Source organism: Elephas maximus, chromosome 22 (assembly GCF_024166365.1).
Source record: "Elephas maximus indicus isolate mEleMax1 chromosome 22, mEleMax1 primary haplotype, whole genome shotgun sequence".
NCBI lineage: Eukaryota > Metazoa > Chordata > Mammalia > Proboscidea > Elephantidae > Elephas > Elephas maximus.
Genome location: NC_064840.1, coordinates 1,365,679 through 1,390,751, shown reverse-complemented (window position 1 = coordinate 1,390,751; position 25,073 = coordinate 1,365,679). Strand labels below are relative to the sequence as shown.

The 25,073-nt window shown below is 50.5% G+C and overlaps 1 protein-coding gene and 1 long non-coding RNA gene across 2 annotated transcripts in view; one reads left to right on the top strand and one right to left on the bottom strand.

Moving 5' to 3' along the window:
• ADGRD1 (adhesion G protein-coupled receptor D1) overlaps positions 1 to 25,073 on the top strand; it is a 108,403-nt gene that overhangs the window by 16,296 nt on the left and 67,034 nt on the right. Inside the window, exons 7-11 of the mRNA XM_049865589.1 lie at positions 1,838 to 1,960; positions 13,841 to 14,020; positions 17,004 to 17,258; positions 19,868 to 19,932; positions 21,063 to 21,218. Of these exons, the coding sequence (XP_049721546.1) occupies positions 1,838 to 1,960; positions 13,841 to 14,020; positions 17,004 to 17,258; positions 19,868 to 19,932; positions 21,063 to 21,218 (779 nt within the window). The remainder of the gene's footprint in view (positions 1 to 1,837; positions 1,961 to 13,840; positions 14,021 to 17,003; positions 17,259 to 19,867; positions 19,933 to 21,062; positions 21,219 to 25,073) is intronic.
• On the bottom strand, positions 9,971 to 15,682 carry LOC126065519 (uncharacterized). Its single transcript, XR_007514859.1, has 3 exons — positions 15,524 to 15,682; positions 11,008 to 11,140; positions 9,971 to 10,319 (listed from the first exon to the last, which is right to left on the bottom strand). It is a non-coding gene; the product is annotated as an uncharacterized LOC126065519 (long non-coding RNA).

The following is a 25,073-nucleotide window of genomic DNA, read 5'->3' as shown; positions in this document are numbered from 1 at the left end:
AGCGACTGTAGGTGAATGCCTGCACGCTGGTTTTGCGTCTGGGCGAGTTGGGATCTGTGATGATTTCAAAGGCCAATCCAGTTTGGTTCTAGATGAACCCACTCCACCTTGGCCAGCAAACGAGGAAACAGCCAAGAAAGGGGCAACTGCTCCAGGGAATGAAAAACCACCTCTCAGGGTTAAGCCTGAAGGAAGTATCACAGGCCACAACCAGTTAGAAGGTGTGTCTAGCCTTTCAGGTCCCCAGGAGCTTCCAAACCAGCTGCTTTCAGACCTAAACAGACACAAGATGAGCTCTTTTCTAAAAATAGAAATTGTTTGGAATTTCAAATGGGGGGAGGAAAAGCATGCCCTTTTAATGGAAAATCAGACTTGATTTTAAAGTACCTCCTCAAAAATATGATCTCTTACCAACATTAAAGTCGTCATTTCTTCTGTAGCTGGAATTCTTTTTTTTTAAATTGTGAGAAGCTGTTTTATAAAATACACGCCCACAAGGGTCATAGTTAATTAATATCCTCCAAAGCCCATGTATTTTGTATTTTTCCTGTGTGGCTCCAAGTGGGAGGGACATTGCTGTGTGGCCTTTGTCTGATCAGCGCAGAAGGCCAGTCCAGATAATTTACATGTCACCTTTGATCTTTTTCCAACACAACCTGATTGCTCTTTCAAGTGGGAGGGGTTTGGTTTCCAAAATCAATTTTTCCATGACTGGGGGCTTACATACCCGAATGCAGTCATGCAACCGCTAGTGATCCATTTAACTCTTCCATCCATAGATCCTCCCTCTTACTAAACAAAATATATATATATATACATATAATTTTATATTTTTTTAGTAAAAAATGAGCTAAAGGAAAAACAAGGAGGTAAAAACAGTAAGGGCCAACATTGGAGTCTGGCAGTGGTCACGGGACATCCGAGTCAGGGTGGCCATCAGGTCCAAAGGCCCCAGGAGCCTTCCATACGTCTTCAGCCAGGCTGATAGCTGGAAGAGCAACAGGGGTTCTGCCCCCCACACGGCGGGAAGGTTTCCAGGCTGCTTGACCCTGGCTAACAATAAATGCTCAATCGCTCCTGGATTTTATAGCCCTCACTTCTCTGTTCTGTAAGCCATTTACCTCACACCCATACCATCAGAGGCGTCTGTTCTGGGAACAGGACAGAACTTCACGGTGGACGGAGATGGTGCCTCTCTGCCAGGACTGACCACTGTTGTGGCCGGCGAGCCCCTCCGGCCTGTGCAAAACCTGACTCAGGCTTTCCCTTCTGTGGTCCAAAAACTCGCTCTTTTAAAACTATGGGTTCCCACGTCTAGGATTACCCAAGCGCATTATGCTAATTTTTTACATGTTGCTGTAAAAAAAATAGCATAGCATACTTAAAAATACCTGGGGGAGGAGGGCGACGTTGGCAAAAAAAGTATAACAGGTGCATTATTTGGTAAATACAGTACATATAGTTTTATTAATTATGTGTCCTTAATAAAACAATATATTATTAATATATTACATTAATCTGTGAATATATAATACTATTATAGTGTGTAATATTATAAATATACAATTACAAATGTAACTAATAATATTTACTAGAGCCCTGGAGGTTAAGAGCCCAGCTGCTAACCAAAAGGCCAGCGGTTCAAACCCACCAGCTCCTTGGAAACCCTATGGGGCAGTTCTGCTCTGTCCTATAGGGTCTCATGAGTTTGGAATCAACTCGATGGCAACAGGGTTTGTTTAACAATATGTAAGTTGCTTGTGAGTCTGACACACGTCTTTAAATGTTTTATCTCTTCAAGTCATGACTATGTAACATTGTGGTTTTCCTCACTTAGATATTGTAGAAGGGAAGGTCAACAAAGGCATTTACCTCAAAGAGGAAAAAGGAGTCACGCTCCTCTACTACGGAAGTGTCAGGAACTCCTGCATCAGTGATCCCAGCCAGTGCGGCCCCGAAGGTGAGTGTGGCCTCGGCCCTGCGTGGAATTTGTCACGCATTCCCCGTGCAGCAGCGGCTGCCCCTCTGGGCAGCAGCAAATGGGGCTGCAGCTTCTCACTGATGGCAGAATGCAAGAATATTTCACGTATGGGTATGAGGCCAGGGGAGGAGGACGCAGGCAAGTAGAATTCCAACTGGCTTGAAAAAGAAATGACACAAGAGACTTGTCCAGAAGGTTAAAGTCAAAACATCGTCTTACAGAGAGATCTGAGCTCAAAATATTTAACCTTGCAAAGGAAAAAACAAACAAAACAAAACTCCATAAAAAGCAGGTACAGAGCTTCACACTGGGATTGGGCTGCCCTGTGTTTGTGGGAGGAGACTGGTGGTGCAGACGGGTTATTCCTGGCTCTGGGGCATTGAGGATGGATCTGGGCAAGAGGGGCTTGTTCAGACTCACGCCTAGCCTTTGCCTCTCTTATACCCACAGAGAGTGGCCCGGTGGTGGGGGGAGCTGCTCCAGGAAGTGTTTGCAGTCCTGTGGTTAAAATAACCATGGAGAAAACACAGACTCACAGAAGAAAAGTCAGGAATATACTACTTTTAATTTGTGTGTGTGTGTATGTGTGTGTGTATGTAACTCGCTCTCTAGTCTCTGGGCTTGAGACAAGAGACGTCTGGGCCACGTTGAACACTTGCTGGGAAATTATTCTCTGCCTCCCAAACCAGCTCAAAGCCTCCCAGTTCCTTTATACTAGGTAAAATGAAAATTGTTATTTCTAAGGGAAAAGAGGGAGGCAATAGTGGATCAGTAATAGAACTCTCACCTTTTCTGTGGGAGACCCGGGTTCGATTCCCAGACAATGCACCTCTTGTATGGCACCACCTACCTGTCAGTGGAGGCTTGCGTGTTGCTATGATGCTGGACAGGTTTTAGTGGAGCTTCTAGGCTAAGACGGACTAGGGAGGAAGGCCTGGCAATCTACTTTCAAAAATCAGCCACTGAAAACCCTATGGATCACAATAGTTTAACCCGCAAACGATCATGCGGATGGTGCAGGACCTGGCGGTGTCTTGTTCTGTGGTGCATGGGGTCGCTGTGAGTCAAGGCTGAGTCAATGGCAGCTAAGACCAGCAATGGGGGAAAAAGAGAATTTAAAGAAAGACTTGTCTGAAAGCTCTAAAGGCTTCGTGGTCATCAAATGGCCTTATCAAAACAGTGCTGTGGTGACTTAATTGTAAATGATCCTGGGGCATTTCAATGAAAATAAATAAAAGCTTCACAAGGCCAGGACACTTGGGAGGATATGTTTTGGACTTGCAGAATCCAAACTTCTGAGAAACAGCTTTGAGGTCCAGAGCCCTAGCCAGGCTGACACATGTTGACTGTGAGCCGTCCCTGAGTTCGAGCAGCCCCATAAACACAGCCGGTGTTATTTCTCTAAGTCAAAAGCCACCCTGGGTGCGGTGCTGTGGCTCAGAGCACAGGGAGGGCAGCCACTCTCTGCGCCACCTCTCCAGGCCTCACTTCAGGAAGCGGGAACATCTCTGTGCTGGCTCTCATCTGGGCTTCTAGAGAGTGGCTTCTCTTCTGAGCAGAGGCATCTCCAGGAACCCAGCTACTGCATATAGGAGGGGAGCGGTGTGCCCAGTGATCCCAGCGGCAGGGGTTGTGATGGGCGACAGGGGAAGGAGGTCAGGCTCTAGACCCGTGTGAAGTTTCGCTGAGAAGCCAGCTTGGGCCTGTGGCTGTGTTTTGTTTGGCAGCCGTGGGTTAATTTTTTTTTTTTTTTTTAATTAGCTTCTAACATAGGAAAATGGGAAATTGTCACATAAAAAATACAGATTTCCAGTGTCTCTTGAGAAATTATTCCTGACTCTAATAGGCTGGAGCTACATAGTGGTTTGTGATGCTGGAAGCTATGTCATCGGTATTTCAAACACCAGCCGGGTCACCCGTGGTGGACAGGTTTCAGTGGGGCTTCCAGACTGAGACAGACTAGGAAAACAGGCCTGGTGAACTACTTCTGAAAATCAATCAACGAAAACCCCATGGGTCACCACAGATGGTCTGACACAGTGCTGGAAGGTGAGCCCCACAGATTGGAAGGCATCACCACAGATTGTCTGACGCAGTGCTGGAAGGTGAGCCCCACAGATTGGAAGGCATCACCACAGATTGTCTGACGCAGTGCCGGAAGGTGAGCCCCACAGATTGGAAGGCATCACCACAGATTGTCTGACGCAGTGCCGGAAGGTGAGCCCCACAGATTGGAAGGCACGAAGAATATACAGTGGACACAGCAATGGACTCGAGCAGACCAACGATGGTGAAGATGGCATGGGACCAGGCAGTGTTTCGTTCTCTTGTGCACGGGGTTGCCATGAGTTGGAGCCAACATGACGGCAACTAACAGCAACAACAGAGTGGCTGCCCCCTTGACAGTGGGCTCTCTCACCTCAGTTCACTCTGGTGCCCACCCAGCTTCATGAGCCTTTTAATCTTCCTGCCCGTTAATGAAAGGCAGGATCATAGCGTGGTCTCCAGAGCCAGACTGCCTGGGTTCAAATCCCAGTTCTGACTCATACTGCCATCCAACCTCTCAGAGTCTAGTTCCTTGTCTGTAAAATGGGATGGCAGAGCACCTTCCTCACTGAATGGTTGTGAAGAGCTGAGATGCTGTCAGAGGCTGCCTGGGTTTGGAGCCTCTGTGTCACCTGCTCCACTAATCTTCCTCCACTAGGCTGATTTCCTAACAGGACACAATGCGCCAACTTTGAGAGGGACACTCTGAGAGGGCCGACACGGTCGAACTTGCAATAACAGTGACCCACAGTTGGTAATCACATACTGCGTGCCAAATACTGTTCAGTTCCCATAACAGGTATTAACTCATTTCATCCTCAAAATGCTAACAAAGGCCATGGGCTTTGACTTCACGTTCCGCTCTGTTAATAACTTCTTGTGGGAGTCGTTAAGCGGAATCTTTGGAGATGGTTTCCATTTGGCCACTTCCTTTGTAGTAAGGCCAGATGTCAAATGAAGCCAGGAAACCATAAACCAACCTTGGCTTGGTGAGATGATGCCAGAGCTGATGCCAAAAGACACCCCAAAAGTCCTGAATACAAACTGCCTTGTCATCGAGCTGATTCCGACTCACGGCAACCCCTTGTATCTCAGGGCAGAACTGTGCCCCATAGGGTTTTCAGGGCTGTGACCTTTCAGAAGCAAATGGCCGGGTCTTTCTTCCAAGGTGCCTCTGGGTGGTTTTGAACCACCAGCCTTTCGATTAGCAGCTAAGCACTTAACCATTTGTGCCACCAGGGACTTTATGCCACAGCTGATGATACTTGCTAGTTGTCTGTCTCCCTCACTAGACTCAGCTCCATGAGGGCAGGAACTGTGTTCCGTCTTGACCAGCACTGAATTTCCAGGCCCACCGCTGCTCAGCACAGAGTAGATGCATATTCGCTAAATAGCTACGTCTAGTCTGTCTTGACGGCAGTGGGTTTAGTCTGTCTTAGCTATCTAGTGCTGCTATAACAGAAATACCACAAGTGGGTGGCTTTAACAAACAGAAGTTCATTCTCTCACAGCCTATGAGGCTAGAAGTCCAAATTGAGGGCTTCAGGGGAAGGGTTTCTCTCTCTGCTGACCCTGGGGGAAGGTCCTTGTCATCTATCTTCCTGTGGTCTAGGAGCTTCTCAGTGCAGGAACCCCGGGTCCAAAGGATGCGCTCTTCTCCTGGCAGAGGTATCTCTGGGAAGCCAGCTATTTTGACCCCCCAAAGAAGAAGAATGCGGCATCAGGATTGGAGGAAGCCTCATTAACAACTTGTGATATGCAGATGACACAACCTTGCTTGTTGAAAGTGAAGAGGACTTGAACCACTTACTGATGAAGATCAAAGATTACAGTTTTCAGTGTGGATTACACCTCAACATAAAGAAAACAAAAATCCTCACGACTGGACCAATAAGCAACATCATGATAATCCAAGAAAAGATAGAAGTTGTCAAGGATTTCATTTTACTTAGATCCACAATCAACACTCACGGAAGCAGCAGTCAGGAAATCAAAAGACGTACTGCATTGGGCAAATCTGCTGCAAAAGACCTCTTTACAGTTTTAAAAAGCAAAGATGTCACTTCGAGAACTAAGGTGTCCCTGACCCAAGCTATGGTAGTTTCAGTTACCTCGTATGCATGCGAAAGTTGTGCAATGAATAAGGAAGACGAAAAAGAATAAAATTATCAAATTATGGTGCTGGCAAAGAATATTCAATATACCATGGACTGCCGGAAGAATGAACATACCTGCCTTGGAGGAAGCACAGCCAGAATGTTCCTTAGAAGCAAGGATGGTGAGACTTCGTCACACGTACTTTGGACATGTTATTAGGAGGGATCAGTTCCTGGAGGAGGACATCATGCTTGGTAAAGTAGGGGGTCAGTGAAAAAGAGGAAGACCCTGAAAGAGTTGGATGACACAGTGGCTGCAACAATGGGTTCAAACATAGCAACAACTGTGAGGATGGAACAGGACTGGGCAGTGTTTCATTCTGTTGTGCACAGGGTCCCTGAGTTGGAACTGACTCAACAGCGCCTGACAACAACATCTCAAAGTGTAGGAGGCCTCGGGTGGTGCAAAAGGTGAACACGCTCAGCTGCTAACTGAAAGGTTGGAGGCTTGAGTCCACCCAGAGGCACCTCGGAAGAACGCCCTGGTGATCTAGTTTGGAAAAATCAGCCACCGAAAACCCTATGGAGCACAGTTCTACTCTGACACACATGGGGTACCGTGAGTCAAAACCGATGACAACTTTTTTTTTTTTTTTAAATATGTTACTTAAAATGCTCTTGGGAAACAATGTCCAAGACCATAGGGTATAGAATTTTTAACTTTTAAAAAAGAAATATGTGGGTAGAAATTGCCATATCCGCCAGGACTATGCTGAAACATGAAGGTTTTGAAAGCTGCGTTTAGAGTCTTATAAACTCAATCCTTTACCTCCTGCCTCAGGCGCACAGGGAGCTTCAAACTCCTCATAACACTGGAGTTGAGATCAGTCTTCTCTTTGTTTTGATGGTGCCTCAGGCAGCATAGCTAATGCTCTCTGCAATACTCAGGTCCTCCTGGAATTGTGTCACACTTGCTGGGCTCAATGCCTGTCTTCTGGGCAGATTGCCTTCCCGCAGGAGGACAGAGCAGTGTATCAGGGTCTTGATATTCCCGAGGCTGGGACTGCGGCAGCAACCACGGACACCGATGGCCATTAGTGTCTGGGTCTTTTCGGAGGTCAGCCAGAAAGACTGCAGCCACACAGTCTCACTCTGCTCCACCTGGCTCTTGTGGGCGTGTGTAGCAGTTGGTTGTTATGCGTTAGGGACTCAGATCACACAGCTCCCCTGCAGAGGCCGTCCTGTGTGGAAACCCACTCAGAACCCTGTGGTTGGGAGGCTCTAGTCACTAGGCAAGGAGCCCTGGTGGTGCAGTGGTTAAGTGCAAATGGCTAACCAAAAGGTCAGATGTTCGAACCCACCTACTGCTCCATTGGAGAAAGACCTGGTGATCTGCTCCCATAAAGCCCTGTGGGGCAGTTCCTCTTTGTCACGTGGTGTCCCCATGAGTTGGAGTCGACTTGACGGCACCTAACAACAACGACAGTGTTCACTAGACATCCTCTGTTCCAGCCAGCCCACTTTCCCATTCTCTTAGTTCCTTTAGTTTAACTTTGTGTTAAACTGAGGCCCCAGTTCTGGGGAGCCTCTCTTAACCAAAACCGAGGAGAAAGCCCAAGTTTAGCACCCGAGATGTGCTGTAGAAATGGAAGCGGAATCAACCAGGTCCCATGAGAGGTCTTCCTGGCCTAGCAAAATCTTTTTCTTCCTTTTTAGAAAACATTTTATTTTGCGATAACTGTCGATTCACACGCAGTCGTGAGAAATAACACAGAGAGGTCCTGTAGACCCTTTGCCCAGCTCCCCACGGTGGTAACCGCTTGCGTAGCTATAGTATAATGTGACAGGACATTGCCGGTGACACTGAGTATGCGTGTGTGTGTATGTAGCTGTGCGTAGGTGTGAGTGTGTGTAGCTCTGTGTGTGTGCGTGCATATGTGTGGGGTGTGGGGGCACAGCCTCTTTTCACCCAATAACTCCAAGATTTTTGGAAGTGGTGGACTTAGCAAGACTTTGATTTCTAAAGATTTTTTCATTTATCCTTTGCCCGGTCTGTGGGGTGTCTGAGCACTCAGCTTTCCCCTTGTTACTTCCACCCAAAGCCTCAAAACTCATTGTTCTGAGCAGGGCTCCCAACAGGTTAGTTCGAACCCCTGCGGATAGTTTGCGTTTCTAACAAGTTCCCAGGCGAAGCTAACGGTGCTGGTTAGGGACCAGTTCTGAGACCCACTAGGAGAGCAGTGATTCCTAAAATTTATTATACATGAGTGTCTTAGTCATTTAGTGCTGCTGTAATGGAAATACAGGTGGGTGGCTTTAACAAACCGAAGTTTATTCTCTCACACTCTAGTAGGCTAAAAGTTCAAATTCAGGGCGTCAGCTCCAAAGGAGGGTTCTCTCTGTTGGCTGGGTAGGAAGGCCCTTGTCATCAGTCTTCCCCAGACTAGGAGCTTCTCTGTGTAGGAACCCTGGGTCCAAAGGACAGGCTCTGCTCCCAGCACTGTTTCCTTGGTAGTATGAGGTCCCCCTGTCTCCCTGCTCGCTTCTCTCTTTTATATCTCGAAAGAGATTGGCAGAAGACATAATCCAATCTTGTAGATTGAGTCCTGCCTCATTAACCTAACTGCTGCCCATCCCATCTCATTAACATCATAGAGGCAGGATTTTCGACACACAGGAAAATCACATCAGATGACAAAATGGCGGACAATCGGGCAATACCGGGAATCTTGGCCTAGCCAAACTGATACACATATTTTGGGGGACACAATTCAATCCATGAAAATAAGAGTCAGCTGGGGAGCCTGTTAAACCATATAGATCCTGATACCGTATATCTGGGGTGCAAACCTGATACCGTATATCTGGGGTGCAAATGCAGATTCTCGGCAGGGGTTCCAAACCTGCTTCTGAGTGACCTCCATGGTGTAGGTGTCTGATTCTACCTGCAGTGTTAGGGGCTTCTGGCACAGGGTCACTCGGCTTGGCCAGCAACCAGTAGACCTGCCTTTGAGCTGCTCGGGGCTCAGTGACGCTTGTCCACGGGCTCTCCCGGGTGGGGTTTGCCCACCGCTCACGCCTAGCTGGGTGATGGCTGTAACTGACTCTCTGTCCTCCCTCCACCTGGGGGAGGTGCAGGCAGAGGGGACCACCCTCCTGACACCGACCACAGGCTGCCCGTTTCAAAGCCATGGGACATATCACCCTCCAACTGATGCCAGCGTCCTGGGTCCTCTTTTCTCCCTCGAAGGCAGGCAGGACAATGGCCCGTACTCAACTCTTCATTTGAGTTTTCAATTTTATTTTTCTTCCTGGGCAGAAAGACATTTGGCCACAATGGGATCATTTTGAGTTGAGGGAAAGGAATTTTTAAGTGAAGCAAAGTTTTTGGAAACGACTGACTTCCACAAGTCCTCCCAGGAATTCTTTTCATAACAAACATTTCACAATGTGCCATGCTTGCTTCCCCGTGAAACGGATGTTTCTGAGAACAGAGAGGCGCGTGGGCAGCTGGGGTTTGTTCTGGACTTGGAGCCTCCAGGGCTTGGGGCAGGTGGGTGTGGCAGGGTGTAGGCCTCTGAACCCCCTGCCCTGCAGCCATGGTGGGGAGCAGGCTTGGAGGCTGGAGTGCAGGGCTCCAACTTCCCTCTGGCTGGGGCCTGCAGATAGCACAGCCGGCCATCGCCCAGGCCTCATTGGTCTGTTCGTGGTGCCATCCCTCCCTTGTCATGACCCACATCACAGGGCACCTTCAAGGACTATGATTTCTCAGCCACCCCACGAACAGACCCTGTGATTTGGAGTTCTGCTGTGCTGCTTCTCGAACCCTGGGAAAGGTCCAGGCCCCTTGCGTTCTTTTGAGGTCCCCCTCACGTTAAAAAAATAAAAAAGAGAGAAACAAAACAGAGAGATTCCAAACCAAGGTTATAAAAATCATGTTACATTTTATGTGTTTGTATTAATCTCCTGGGGCTTTGAACACAGAAAGCCATGCGGTGCCCTGTGCAATGCCACATGACTGTGGTGCTCATGGACCTCCACAGACCCTGTTACGCATATGTGGATCTGTCAGACGCTGCGGGGAGGGCGGTGACGAGACACATGCCACAGTCTGCTTCACACGGGTCTTCTCATCCTTCAGCCAGCGTCTCTCCATGACTGTGTCCACAAACACACTTGGAGATAAGGTGGTGCCACTGTGTAAAGAAGGTTGGGCAGATGGGTGGCTCTGATCACCTCCTCTCAGGAACTCCCAGAGGTCTCTCCCCTCGGGACGGGCGCTGTGGGAGGGTGAGGCGGCTACCTTTATTTCCAGCTTTCCCACAGGGTCCAGCTGGGCTGGCACGCACACGCACACACACACACACACATGCACGCACACGCACGCACACACACGCACATACATGCACACACACGCGCACGCACGCGCACGTGCACGCACTTGCGCACACAGATGCACACACATGCACACACTCACACGCACACACACACATGCACACTCTCACACATGCACGCACACACACGCACACGCACATGCACGCATGCATGGAAAAAGCTCACGGGCACAGGATACTTGCAGAGAGGCAGTTTGAACAGCACAGGGAGCTGGCAGGGTGGGGTGGTGGCGAGTGCTGGCATCTGCCTACCTCCAGCCTGGTGGCCGTGGTGGCCCTTCCCCAGGAGCGGCCCTTAGAGTTGTCAGTGTGGCTGTGACTGTGGCAGGTGCTTCGCTGTCAAGAGTTGGGGTGCTCCTGGCTCCCCATCTGCTTCTCACGAAGCAGAGACTTACCACCTGATGAGGTCGCTTGCTCATGCCAACATTTTAGCAAAGATATTTAGTCTACAGGAACCCCCCAGGCCAACTCGTGCGGGATCAGCACTCACCGACCTGCAGACGGATTTCTGGAAGGACACTCCAGCTGTGCCCTGCTGAGCTCCCTGCAGGCATGGGCGTCACAGCAGAAACCTTTGCACTGGGCGTCCCCTTGAATGAGACAGCCCCTGCTGGGAGTTTAGCCTATGGGGAGGTCATAAGAGAGGTGCAAGATGTAGCTTCAGTTCCGCTTGGAATGTAGAAAGCTGGACAAAACCCTGAGACCCAGCGACAGGGGTCACTTTAAAAAGAAATCATGGTTCCTGTGGAGCGTATGACACTAAAGTGCAGCCTCTGGAAGAGAAGGTGGAGACTGTCACCACGGGCATTCCCTGTTGTCACAGGCATTTCCATTGGTTCCTAGGGCAGCATAACAAAACACCCTGAGTTGGGTGGCTAGGAGAACAGGACGGTATTGTCTCAGGGTTCTGGAGGCCAGGATCCCAGATCAGGGTGTCAGCTGTGTGGACTCCTGCAGCTCTGAGGGATAATCTGTTCCTGCCGCTCCCAGCTTCTGGTGGCCCCAGGTGTTCCTTGGCTGCAGCTGCCGTGTCACATGGCATCCTTCCTCCGTCTCCCTGCTCTGTGTCTCCTCTCCTCTTTATAAGGGACACCACTCATATGGGATTAGGACCCACCCTGCTCCAGCATGACCCTGTTAACCCTGTTAAGGCCCAGTTATTTTCTGCCTTGCGTTTTCTGTTGATACCATATCTTTTCAGTAGTGGAATGCATGCTGAGCCATTGAGTGTGGTTAAATTTTTGGTTGGTAATGTAGATTCTGGCACCGTGGTGGTACAGTGGTTAAGAGCTCAGCTGCTAACCAAAAGGTCAGCAATTCAAATCCACCAGCTGCTCCTTGGAAACCCTATAGGGCAGTTCTACTCTGTCCTATGGGGTCGCTATGAGTCAGAATCAACTCAACAGCAACGGGTAAATATAGATGTTGAGAAATATTAAGTAAAATACATGGAAATACATGATTTGTGGAAGCCAGTCTGGGCTACCGGTCTTGGGTAGCAGGCGTTATTGCAGGGCGCCTCCCATTTGGGTACATGGGGCACCTCTGGTTTTGCCTAACACCCCAAAAATTTTGCTTCAACAAATGTTTCCTTTGCATTTCCCTGTTACATGAGTCTCCGCTGTAGGGAAGCAAATACTTCCAGTGGAACAGGTACACTCCCAACGAACAAGTACACTCCCAAAGAACAAGTACAATTCAGAGATCATGTACACTCCCAGAAAACAAGTACACTCCCAGAGAACATGTACACTCCCAGAGAACGAGTAAACTCCCAGAGAACATGTACACTCCCGGAGAACGAGTACACTCCCGGAGAACGAGTACACTCCCGGAGAACATGTACACTCCCGGAGAACGAGTACACTTCCGGAGAACATGTACACTCCCAGAGAACGAGTACACTCCCGGAGAACGGGTACACTCCCGGAGAACGGGTACACTCCCGGAGAACAAGTGCACTCCCAGAGAACAAGTGCACTCCCAGAGAACATGTACACTTCCAGAGAACAAGCACTCTCCCAGAGAACAGGTACACTCCCAGAGAACATGTACACTCCCAGAGAACAAGTACACTCCCGGAGAACATGTACGCTCCCGGAGAACGAGTACACTCCCAGAGAACATGTACACTCCCGGAGAACGGGTATACTCCCGGAGAACGAGTACACTCCCAGAGAACGAGTACACTCCCAGAGAACGAGTACACTCCCGGAGAACGGGTACACTCCCAGAGAACAAGTGCACTCCCAGAGAACATGTACACTTCCAGAGAACAAGCACTCTCCCAGAGAACATGTACACTCCCAGAGAACGGGTACACTCCCAGAGAACATGTACACTCCCAGAGAACAGGTACACTCCCAGAGAACAGGTACACTCCCAGAGAACAGGTACACTCCCGGAGAACATGTACACTCCCAGAGAACGAGTACTCTCCCAGAGAACAGGTACACTCTCGGAGAACATGTACACTCCCAGAGAACATGTACACTCCCAGAGAACGGCAGAGGCACAGCAAGTGATTGGGAGACCCCATGTTCCACGAGTCAGAAAGGGTAGCTGATGACGTCTGCAGAGACTGATTTCCAAACAGGGCCACATTCACAGGGGCACGGTTAGGACTTCACGGCATCTTCCTGGGGGACACAGTTTAGTCTACACCGACACTGGAAGAAGCCCAGGATGTAGTCGTTATTTTTTATATGACATGGCTCCTGTCTTTATGACATGTGCCCACAGCAGGGGTTTCCTCAGGAGACACCATATCTGCACGTCCATGTGAATAAGAACCAAACCAAACCCATTGCCGTCGAGTCCATGCCGATTCATAGCCTCCCTATAGGACAGAGTAGAGCTGCTCCGCAGGGTTTCCAAGGAGCTGCTGGTGGATTCCAACTGCCAAGCTTTTAGTTCGCAGCCGAGCTCTTAACCACTGCACCAGCAGGGCTCTTCTGCGTGAACAGAAGGAATAAAGCCGAGTGGTGTGCAGTTTTCAGGCTCTGGAGCTGGGTGCCTGGATTTGAATCCATTCATCACTTACCAGCTTAGTAACTTGGGGCAAAGTGGCCTCAGTGCCTTCATCTGCACAATGGGATGATGGCAGGGTTGTTGCAGTGTCTAGATGAGCTCGTTCATTTAAAGGTCTTAGAACGTGCCTCCTCCTTAGCAAGCATTAGCTAAGTTATTAAATACTGCCTCAGTTGGGTATGTTGGGCATACCTTGCTTTTACAATGAGAGGAAAATTGCTTTTTCAATGAAAAGCAAAAGCGGAGAGCTGCCTGCGGATCACAGGTGACTGACCAGGGCCTCCTCTCCTCAGGGGTCTCCTTCTCTTTCTTCTGGAAGATACAAGGAGAGCTGTCCAGGCCCACCCCCTTTGCCTATGGGGGGCAGGTGATCTCCAACGGGTTCAAGGTCTGCTCCAATGGCGGCAAAGGCTCTGTGGAGCTGTACACGCGGGAGAACTCCATGACGTGGACAGCCACCTTTAGCCCCCCAGGTGAGTCCGTTGTCAGCCCTGAGGCTCTGGCTGGGGAATCCCGATGGTGAGGAGACATGGACCTCGCAGCAGAGAGCACTCAGGGTCCCGACCTCTGGACATGAGCAGCTTGCTTCTGAGGGGCTGCTCCAGAAGACTTACCCATAGGGCAAGTCTCATCCTCAATGAGGAAGCTCAACAGAGTGGATCAGGGCCTGGGTCCCCAGCCTGGCGCCCAGTGCCATCTGACCTGCACTGACTATGGCCACATCCAGGCAGCTTGACTGTGCTGGGCCTCAGTTTCCCCATCTGTGAAGTAGACATGATGTCAATAGTGTTTACCTCACATTCTGGGGGAAATGAATGGAATATTGCCTGCAAAATGCTTACAGGGCGGGTATTGTTTCCTCTCCCCTCCTCCCTCCTCCTCTCTCCCCTCCTCCTTTTTCCTTCCTTTTCTCTTCCTTCTCCTTCTCATCCCCCTCCTTCTTTTTAAAGGTTTACATCTGAAAATGTCTACGAGCTGGTAGGGAAAAGCTGTTGGAAAAGGAGGCTGAAGACCCAGGGGAGGCAGGATGGGTGGTGGGAGCAGAAGACCCTGGGAGGAGTGGCTGGGGAGGCAGGTGGGGCGCTGTGGGGCGCGTGGGGAGGGAGCTCAGCATGGCCTGTCTGAAGACCGCTCCCTGGGAAACAGCGTGGCTGGTCATCTGTTGGCCTAAGGCCAGAGGTGTGGGGGAGGCAAGGAAGTGGGAGGGGGCTGGAAGGGAGCAGGTGGCCAGGGGCAGCCATGCTCTGGGGCAGCACTGGGAGGGAAGCCCCATCTAGGCTGACACCCAGAAGTGAAGGGCGAAGGTCAGGGGTGGGGCCTGGGGGACAGAACAAAGGCCAAGGCTCCCTCTGGTAGGAAGTGCATGTTTGAATTATTTAAGGAAAATCTCTTGTCTGGCCCATTAAGGGAGGTAGCCTAGCCTGGGTTCCAATCTCACCCTGTCATGTGCCATCATGTGACCGGGGGCAAGTTACTTGACCTCTGTGCTCAGCCTCCTCCTCCCTGATATCAGGATGCTGACAGTGTAACCTCACGGGGTGACTGTGCCCATCAGGTGAGCTGGTGCACGGTTAAGCCTTGGCTGCTAACTGAAAGGTAGGCAATTCAAACTCACCGTCAGCTCTGCGGGAAAAAGACCTGGCAATCTGTTTCTGGAAAGACTACAACCTAGAACACCCTGGGGGGCAGTTCTGTTCTGTCACGTGGGTCAGCAGGGTTAGGAATAGACTCCCTGGCACACAACCATAACAGCAAGAACAGTACACAAAGAGCCTAGGACACGGCCTGTAGCAGTACTGAACGTACGCTTTCCTCTTTTGCTGGGGCTCTGCGTGTGCAGACCGGCTGTGCCCCTACCTCTGTGAGCGGGGACATTTGGCCGACACGGAGTTTCACAGTCTTGCACATCTGCCCCCCAGCCCCATGGCCTCACCCACCCCATGCTCAGCCACCGGCACCTTGCCCACTGCTCTTACCACGTTCCTCCTGGATCAGAGCGCTGTGTGAGTCTTAGCTCCCTGCTCCTTGGGGCTGGCAGCCAACTCAGCACCCGGCACCTGGGAGGGCCCAGGAACAGGTTTTCCGTGAATGTCTGCTGAACGCGGACTGTTTTCCCACCCAGAAAAATGCGGAGAATTGTAAACATCTCTGCCTGGCAGTATGCTCGTTATTTGTTCATTGGCTGAGTTTGTTGTTCTTGCTGTCCAGCTCCAGGGCAGTGATACTCTGAGCCCATTTAGGGCTCATGTGTTCCCCAGAGGCTCACAACTATTAGATGGTTATGCAACACCGAGCAAGAACCCCTGAAGTAACCCCTGGTGGGTTGAGATGACAGCAGCCTGGGGGTGAGGCGTGTCCCCAAAAGGGCTGCCCTGTTCCTCCAGCAGTGACTCCCACACTTAGAAAATACAGGGGGGCCTTTGTGGGGCAGTGGCCTGGAAGGCTGGAGAACATCCCTCCTGCTGGTGAGCACGGTTTTCTCCACAAAGAGAAGAGGAACGAGGAAGTCTGAGCAGACTCCCGGGCGAGGCAGACTGGCCGCACCTGTCATGGCCATGCTGGTTGTCATCTCTGTGCGACGTGAAAGCAGCGGTCAGCTCTGTGGCCTGGGGCTGAACCAGGCCCCGATAGGTTTATTGACCTGCACTGTGGCGGCCCAGGTGGTGCTTTCATTTCTGACTTAGTTTGGACAGTTAGTTATAATTTCATTTTAGAATCAAGGTCTTCTACCTTCTCTTGGAAATTAAAGAAACGGGCAACACGGGGCTCCCTGTCTTGTGGTAATGGTGGCAGCTGATCAGGGGCCGCCCCCTCTGATGGGGCAGCTGCCCTCACACCCCACAGGCTGCACAGAAATGGTGTTGTTAAGGAGAGCAGGACGTCGATTTTGCCGAGACCCCATCTCCGTCACGGGTTTGCCGGCAGCAGGGCCATGTTGGTTCTCTATAACCGGGCTTACCAGCTGATTGTAGGTGCCTGTGTCCCGCCTGTTGTCAGAGTACCCCCTTTGCTGGTTGGAGTTTCAGCCGTGGCTCCTGGGCTCAGACAGCCAGGCCACTCTGAAGTGCTTTTGGAGACAGGGATATGGGCAAACCAAAACCCCAAACCCCTTGCCATTGAGTCAGTTCTGACGCGTGGCAACCCTGTGTGTATAACTGCCTCATAGGGTTTTCTTGGCTGTGACGTTTATAGAATCTGGTTGCCAGGCCTTTATTCTACAGTGCTGCTGGGTGGGTTTGAACTGTCAACCTTTAGGTTGGTAGTCAAATGCAAATCGTTTGCACTCCCTAGGCCCTGGGTTGTGAGCAGAGGGCAGTTTCCTTCCTGTGCCCCAGATGACTGAGGACAGGCAGGCCTGTGTCATGCCCTGTTAGGCATGATGGGGGACGGACTGAACCTGGAACCACAGGTGTAGGGGGGCCCCCCCACTCATTGCAGTGACATTCTCTCTTCCAGGTCCCTACTGGACGCATGTGCTATTCACATGGAAATCCAAGGAGGGCCTGAAGGTCTACGTCAATGGGACCCTGAGCACCTCCGACCCCAGCGGGAAGGTGTCCCACGCCTATGGGGACCCCAATGCAAACCTGGTGATCGGGGCTGAGCAGGACCAGACCAGGCGCTATGAGAATGGTGCCTTTGATGAGTTCATCATCTGGGAGCGGGCACTGACCCCGGACGAGGTTGCCATGTACTTCACAGCTGCTGTGGGTCAGTGTGGGCAGGGTGGCGGCGGGTGGGGGGTGCTGCTCCCGCTCCCCAGAGGCAACTTCACTGCCTCTGCCTCTCAGCAGCCAGCTCACAGGCATGAGACGTGTCCTAATGAACCTATAAAAACCCAAAAACTCATTGTCCTTGAGTCGATTCCAACTGATAGTGACCCTACAGGACAGAGTAGAACTGCCCTGTAGGGTTTCCAAGGCTGTCATCTTTATGGAAGCAGGCTGCCATGTCTTTCTCCCGTGAATCGGCTGGTGGATTCAAACCACTGACCTTTCGGTTAGCAGCCAAGCGGCTAACCACTGCACCACCAGGACTCCTTAACGAACCTATAACACCAAACCCAACCCATTGCCATCCAGTCGACTCTGACTGATAGATGCCATCATTTCTTTGGAATCCTCGGTACCTAAGAAAGAGTTAGCACTTTGCTGGAGGTGCTGTGGGATTAATATTCTCGTGCCGACCACCATGGGGCTGCAGGGTGCTCACAACAGGCACAGAGCTGTTTGAAGACTGCGCTGTTCACAGATGCTCACGAGGGCCTCCGCGGCCTCCTCCGATGCGCAGTGCAGCCAGAGATGCCCCTTCCTGCTCAGCACAGAGCAGGTGTGAGCCGAGGGCCAGTGGACGTGGTTCAAATCCGACCCCCACCCCAGCCACGCTGAGTGGAACTTTGGGAAGACGCTTTTTTAAAAAATTGATGTAAAATTCACACAACATAAAATTAACTGTTCTAAAGTGTGCAGCTCAGTGGCATTTAGTACATTCACGCTGTTGTGCCAAATATTTTCATCACCCCAAAAGGAGACGCCATGCCCATTAGCGGTCACTCCCCACCCTCCTCTCCCCAGGCCCTGGCAGCCACCAGCCTGCTTTCTGTCTCTGTGGATTTACCTATTCTGGGCATCTCACATAAATGGACTCGTACAACACGTGACATTTTGTGTTTTGACCTCTCCAAATCAATTTCCTCCTCTAAAATCCTAAAACGCAGGAAAATAACACCACCCCTCTCCTGGGGTGTTCAGAAGACAACGTGCACCAGCCGTTAAGACCCTTAGTGCACTTTGTGCCAGACGGCAAGCGTTCAGTACATCTTAGTTGTTTTTGGAATTAATTTTTTTTCCCCCTGCAATTCCATTTTTGTTTTGCTCACGATGCATGCAGGTAAAATAACCTGCCAAAAAGTGATGGTCCCCACTTACACCCATCGTGAACATTTCCCTTCTGGCTACCGCACTGACCCCAGAACAGCAGGGGTCCAGGACTAAGAGGAGAGGGGCCTGGACTCCGGGCCCACCAGTGCTGCAGGGGCTCTGACATCGAGCCCCTCACTTGTCAGTGACAGAAACCCCAAAATGACTGAAGCCAAGAGGGAATCTTTTATCCCACACAGTTGAAACTCTAGGGGAGAATATGCTTCAGGGATGGCTTGATCCAGGAGCTCAGATGACGTCACCAGGAATCTCCCTCTGCTTTTGACCCTGCTCTCTGTTCTGTGGCTACACTATCATGGGTCACCTTTCTTGTGGTGGCAGGGGTGCTGTGCTCCCTCCAGGTGACATCCCCACTGCTCAACAACCTCAGTAGAGAAGGGCTGAGCAAGGACACAGTGGTTTTGCGTTTCTCATCTCTTTCCCACATGGACATCAGTGTCAGGGTGGGCAGGGCCTCCCGGCTGGTCTTAATTCACCTTCTCTCAGATATTGTGGACTGAAGAGTGAGCTGCGAGTGTGATGTGGCTCCCCTGTAACTCCTGGACCCTGAGGAAGGACCACCCTCTCTGACTTGGCAAGCAGAGGGGTTTGGGCTCCAGGACTCTCAGCAGCATCCTGTCTTCAGCATTCTCTCCCTGAATGGAGGGCCCAGGGGGCCAGCTACTACTCAGTCAGCCAGGGGTGATGGGGCCATTTCCTCAGGTCACCCAAAGTCAGCTTAAAGGACTTTCGAAAAATGACATAGAGTATCCCATTAAGGCTGTGTGATGTTGGGAAATACCAGGATTGGAAATATTGGGGGTGAATGGACAGAAAATGGCTTTGTCGTTGGTCTTAGATGTCTTCGTTATTTTGACTTGCTCATGACTAACCAAATGGAGTCCTGAGTAGAAAGAACCACCAGCATCCATGGTTTGAGGGGCTCGGGGGGTGGGATCCCATTCTCACTTCATCCACTGAGGAGGAGGAGAGTTTCCCAGCTGCCATCTGCCTTATTCCAGTGTCTGACCACATTCTGCATTTTACCCTGGACTATTCCTGGCACCATTTAGGCCTATTTCTCCTGGTTCTTTATTTACTTGAAATCGGTAATAGCTTGCATAAAATCATCATTTTATATGATGGCTTGCATGAAGGGTGTTCAAAAGCAATTTAGAAAATAAATGGAAAAATAATTTGTCCTGGGAAAATCCATACAGTCTCCCCATTTGTTTGATTTATTAGGCCTTTATCTTTCCGGCAAGATTCCTACACAGAACATTCTCGGGTTATCTTCGATGCAGCTAAAGCTGGCACATTTTTAAATAAGGACAGGCCTTCCTTTGGGTGAAAAAAGGCGATCATGCTAGTCCTCAACGAAGCCTTATTTGTTTTTTCCAGGAAAGCACATGGCATTGTCTTCCACACCACCAAACTTCCTTGTGACACCCACAGTGAGCGCCGTGGTAAGGAGATGCATTTTTCTCTTGATCCCTCTTGTTGATGTCTGGGCTACATGTCAGGGGAGTGGAAACTCCGCTAGGCTGTCTGTGCGCCCCCTTTTTGGTGGAGCAATGCCTGGGAGCAAAAATAAACAGAAGGGAAACCAACGACCATGGATTTTTGGTGCTAAGAATGACTGAGAGAACCCCCCAGTTCCTGTTGCCTGTAATACTGGACACCTAAAAGGAAGAACAAGTTGACTGTCTTAGTTACCTGGGGCCCTGTGACACAGATACCAAAAGGGGGTGGCTTTAAAGAACAGAAATTCATTATCTTACAGTTTTGGAGGCTCAAATTCCAAATCAGGGCATCAGCTCTGGAGGGGGATCCCCCCTTGTTGGTAGCCCCCGGACAGTCCTTGGCTTTATAGACACTCCTCCCATGGCTTCTGTCTTCCCCTGTGTGTGTCTCTCAGTCTGTTCTGACATCTCCATAAGACACCACTCTGAAGATTTAGGACCCACCCTACTCTGGGTATGACCTTGTTACCATAACAAAAGAAACTCCGTGTTTACAGCCAGGGCCACATTCACATCTACAGGGGTTAGGACTTCAGCATATCTTTTTGGGGGACAAGATTTCAACCCATAACAAGCCCTCAGGAGCAAATGATTCCTGAGGTTGTGTCCTGGGGGAGGCGGCATGGTGAGGGGCACTGGCCACGACATGTAGCTTTTCTCTGTGACCCCAGAGAAGAGGCTCCACTAGTGAAGAGGACTTTGCCCCCTGGAATCGGCATCTGTGGTCAGAGGACTTGTCCTATTTGAGAGCTTTAGCGTAATAGTGAATCCTAGACTCTTGAACTCGTCCTCTTGGGCTCGAATCCCAGTTCTGCAACTTGTTTTTGCGTTAGGCTCTCTGTCCTTGGTTTTTTCATCTGTCAAATGGGTACCTATTTCATAAGATTGTTGTGAGGATGAAATACCCATACATGTGAAGTACACACTCACAAAGTGTCTGGTATGCTGTAGGGTCTGCTATCATTATTATTATGACCTGAGAAGTGTTAGACCCAGGGTGGAACACATGGAGCTTCTGTTGAATGTCTCAACTTTAGTTCTTGCCAGGAACTCATGGCCCTGATTCCTTTTAGATGCCCACGGATGCCTACCACCCCATCATAACCAACCTGACAGAGGAGAGGAGAAAATTCCAGAGCCCTGGGATTGTGCTGAGTTACCTTCAGAACGTGTCCCTCCACTTACCCAATGAATCCCTCTCACAGGAAACGGCCCAGAACCTCACTGAGGTAAGTGATGGAGTTCTGTGCCAAGGGGGTCAGGGATGGCCAGTGGTCAGACCACGGCCCCCGATGTGTTTGGTATGACCCACACAGGGTCCAGGAAGTCAGGGACTGTCACATGAAAATCTGGGTTTCCGACGTCTTCTGGACCGTCAGCCACTTGGCCACCAGGCAGCCCCACACGGCTCACTGGTGCCCCCTGTAGGTGGGACCACTTCTCCCCTCCTGGCTGCATCCCAGCACCCAGCCTGCCTGGCCCCTCCATGCATTCACTGGCCCCAGCAGACATTGACTGTGCAGCCCTGGGCTGGGCTGGGACTTGGGCAGATGTAGGCACAGGCACAGCCCACAGTCCGCCCACCGTGTGCCCCACAATGTGACTGTGCCCCATGGGGGTCCCAGAGGTGACCACAGTGCTCAGTGAGCCTGTGTTGGTGGTGTTGAAGTCGAGGTGCTTTCTCTGCTCACACTCCTCCAAGTGCTATTGAATTGGGTTGTAAGGGTGACTGTGACCTGGTGCACAGTTGACGTTCAATAAATCCTGACACCAGGTGTCAGTATTTATTCAATACTCTCTGAGTACTCTCTAAGTATTATTGAGTGAGATGATAAAGGTGACTGTGATAGATAGATAATACCTGGCATGCAGTCAGCACTCAATAAATGCTAGCGATCTGGTACTGTTGAGCTGGGCCGAAGGGTGACTATGACATGGTATGCAGTCAGCACTCAATAAATACTAATGACTGAGTACCGTCGAGCTGGGCGATAAGGGCGTCTGTGACCTGGTATACAGTCAGTGCTCAGTAAATGTCACCTCTGGGTCCTATCACCCTGACCTCCACACAGAAGCATTTCTATGAAGGGTCCTCGCAGGGCATGCAGCAGGCACTTAATTGAGGCTGATGACAGTGGGGCCTTCTGTTTGTGGGTGTGCAGGGACGGAGGGACCCAGTGAGTGGATTAATTACTTAATTGATTAAATAGATGTTTATTAGACACCGACTGCAGGCTGGTGGGTTACGTGGTGACGAGGTTGGTGGTTCAGTTCACCACAGTCGCACGCTCAGTGGCTCACGAATCAGTTTGTAATGAAGCCCCCGAGTCCCTCACCGCCTCCGGGCCAGGCCCGGGCAGGTGCTGGGACACGGTGTCCGTAGCCCACGCTGCCACTGCCCTCCTGGGCTTGTAGCCTGGGGTGGGTCCGAGTTCTCCCATGAGCTGGGTGCTGGCCCCAAGGGCACTCTTAGAACCTTCCAGAAGCCCAGGTCCTGCCCCAGGGGTGGTGTGGAGTACCAGGGCTGAGGGTAGCTGTGGGAAACCTCCACCCCAAACCCACGGGTGACCTGGCTCTGCGTTTATCTGTGGCCGATTAGAAGAGCCCGTCTGGAACCCAGTACGGTGGTGGCTTCAGATGTGTGATTGCGGCAGATGAAAACCTTCACTCCCGTCAGCCACGCATAGTGGGGAGCAGGCCGTGGGAGCTGGCAGAGCCCAGGAAGAACGGGGAGCACAGCTGCAGGAGTGAAACGGGGGACAGTCAAGTAAGCCAGAATCAGTGTCAAAGCCGAGGCAGGGACGCCCACAAGGCCAGGAGGGCCTGCCCTCTGCTCAGCCCAGGCAGGCTAGTGGGGCCAGGGTCTTGTATCCCAGGAGGTGTTTAGAAGGCTGAGGCATCGCCATATCCTTCAAGGGATGTCTATGTTGGAACATAGATTTAATGGTGGTCTACATAGGAAATATGTTTTTAGACTTGGTGACCCCCTTCCTGCTGCCCCTTTTGTTACCCTCAGCTAAAGCTAGTCATGTCCAAGGTTGCCAACTCAAATGCCTTCAGAGGCCAGACAGGTAAAGCAGGTGGATGAAGTGTGCCAGACATAAAACAATAGGGAGAGGTGGAGGCTGTGACAGACGGGAAGATACCTAGCTCATCTTCGGGGTGACCCAGCTCCTCTTGATTTTAATCTTTAGAGTTACCACTTCTGATTTTTCAAGGGAAGCCCAAACCTGAATTTTGCAAATGGCAAATCTCCCATCTTCATAAGTGAGCAGCTAACTGAAATTTAAAAAGAAATCCTGTAACTAGACCTACTGGACTGATTGAGACTGGAGGACTCCCCAACACTATTGCCCTGAGATACTGTTCAAACCCTGAACCAAAACTATCCCCTGAGGTCACCTGGTAGCTAAATAACAGATTGGCTTACACAATAATGACTATCACCCGTCAGTACTGGGCTCCTTTAAAAAATCACCCACACGAGACCAAACAGTCAACAATTACTTTAAAACAAAGATGAGAATGTAAAGGGGCAGGGAAGCTATATTAACGGAAACAGAGCCACCAGAACAGAAGTCATGAGAATGTTCACGCGTTGGGAAGAACATAACTGATGTCACTGAACAAATTGTGTAGAAATTGTTGAATGGGAACCTAAACAATAAAATATTACTAAAAAAAAAAGGAAGTCACATACAGACCAAATAAAGGCAGATGCGGCCCCTGGGCCATGATTTTGAGACGGGCGTGGTGAGGTACCTGACTCCAGTGTTATGGGCGTGGATCACGCAGTTCTACCCAAAACGGACTCATTCCTGGGCTCTAACCTGGTGGGAAACTTGAGAAATTAAAGCCTTTGACATCCATTCTCCAGTTTTCATGATGTCCTGGCCTCTCACCACTAACCGAAGGCAGTCGGACAGGAAAATGACAGGGGTCAACTCTGCTGTGCTATCAGATACCCGTTAGCCACGTGTGGCTCCTGACCACTGGAAATGTGTCTGGTCCCAAGTCAGATGCATCGTAAGTGTCAAGCACACACCAGATTTCAAAAAACACAGTTAAACCAAAAAAAAAAAAAAGGGAAATTACTGGGGCCCTAGTGGCGGTTAAGAGCTGCGGTTGCTAACCAAAATGTCGGCAGTTCGAATCCACCAGCAGCTTCTTAGAAACTCTGTGGGCAGTTCTACTCTGTCCTGAAGGGTTGCCATGGATCAGAATCGACTTGAAGGCAATGGATTTGGATGATATATTTTTGGACATGTAGAAATGATAATATTTTGCATATATTGGTTTAAGTAAAATATATTATTAAACATAATCTCACCTTTTAAAAATTTTTTCTGATGTAGTTACTAGAAAATTAATTCCAAGTGTGGCTTAGATTGTATTTCCACTGGATGGCACAGCTGTAGATCGAGTTAGCAAAGCTATGCCCATCAAGCCAAATCTGGCCCACTGCTTGCTTTTGTAAATAAAGTTTTATTGGAACACAATCATGCCTGCTCATTTAGGTATTGTTTATGGCTGCTTACACATTGCAATGGCAGAAGTTGAGTAGTTGTGATAGAAACTGTATGGCCCACAAAGCCTAAACTATATGCTATTTGACCCTTTAAGAAAAAGTTTCCTGACGGGGGCATGAACTGGGGAGGCCATGTGTCAGCAGCTCCCCAGCCCAGCGGTATGGCACAGCCCGTCAAGGGGGAGCAGAGGTGGTGCATGTTGTCAGCTGCATGGGAGAGGGGAGGGGTGGGAGTGGGGAGAAGGAGGAAACAGCTGGAAGCCAGAAACAGCAACAGCAACAAAAGAATGGGGCTGGGGGAGCCGGCTGGTGGGGGCGGAGTGCGTCCCAGTGGTGGGAGCTGGTGTCTCCCCCAGAGATGCAGCCTCCCTGGAAGGCAGCAGAGGCTGTGCAGCAGGAAGACGGGTCGGGGGTGGGAGAACGTGTGTCCTGGTTCCCGGGTGCTCTGTCTGGGCTGGAAGCTCTGTGGGATTGCCTTCCCAGGCTCCCTGTCTGCCGTTCGTGGTGGCTGAGGGGTCCCAGATGGCGAGGCTGTGCTGCTGTCGGTTAGGGGACC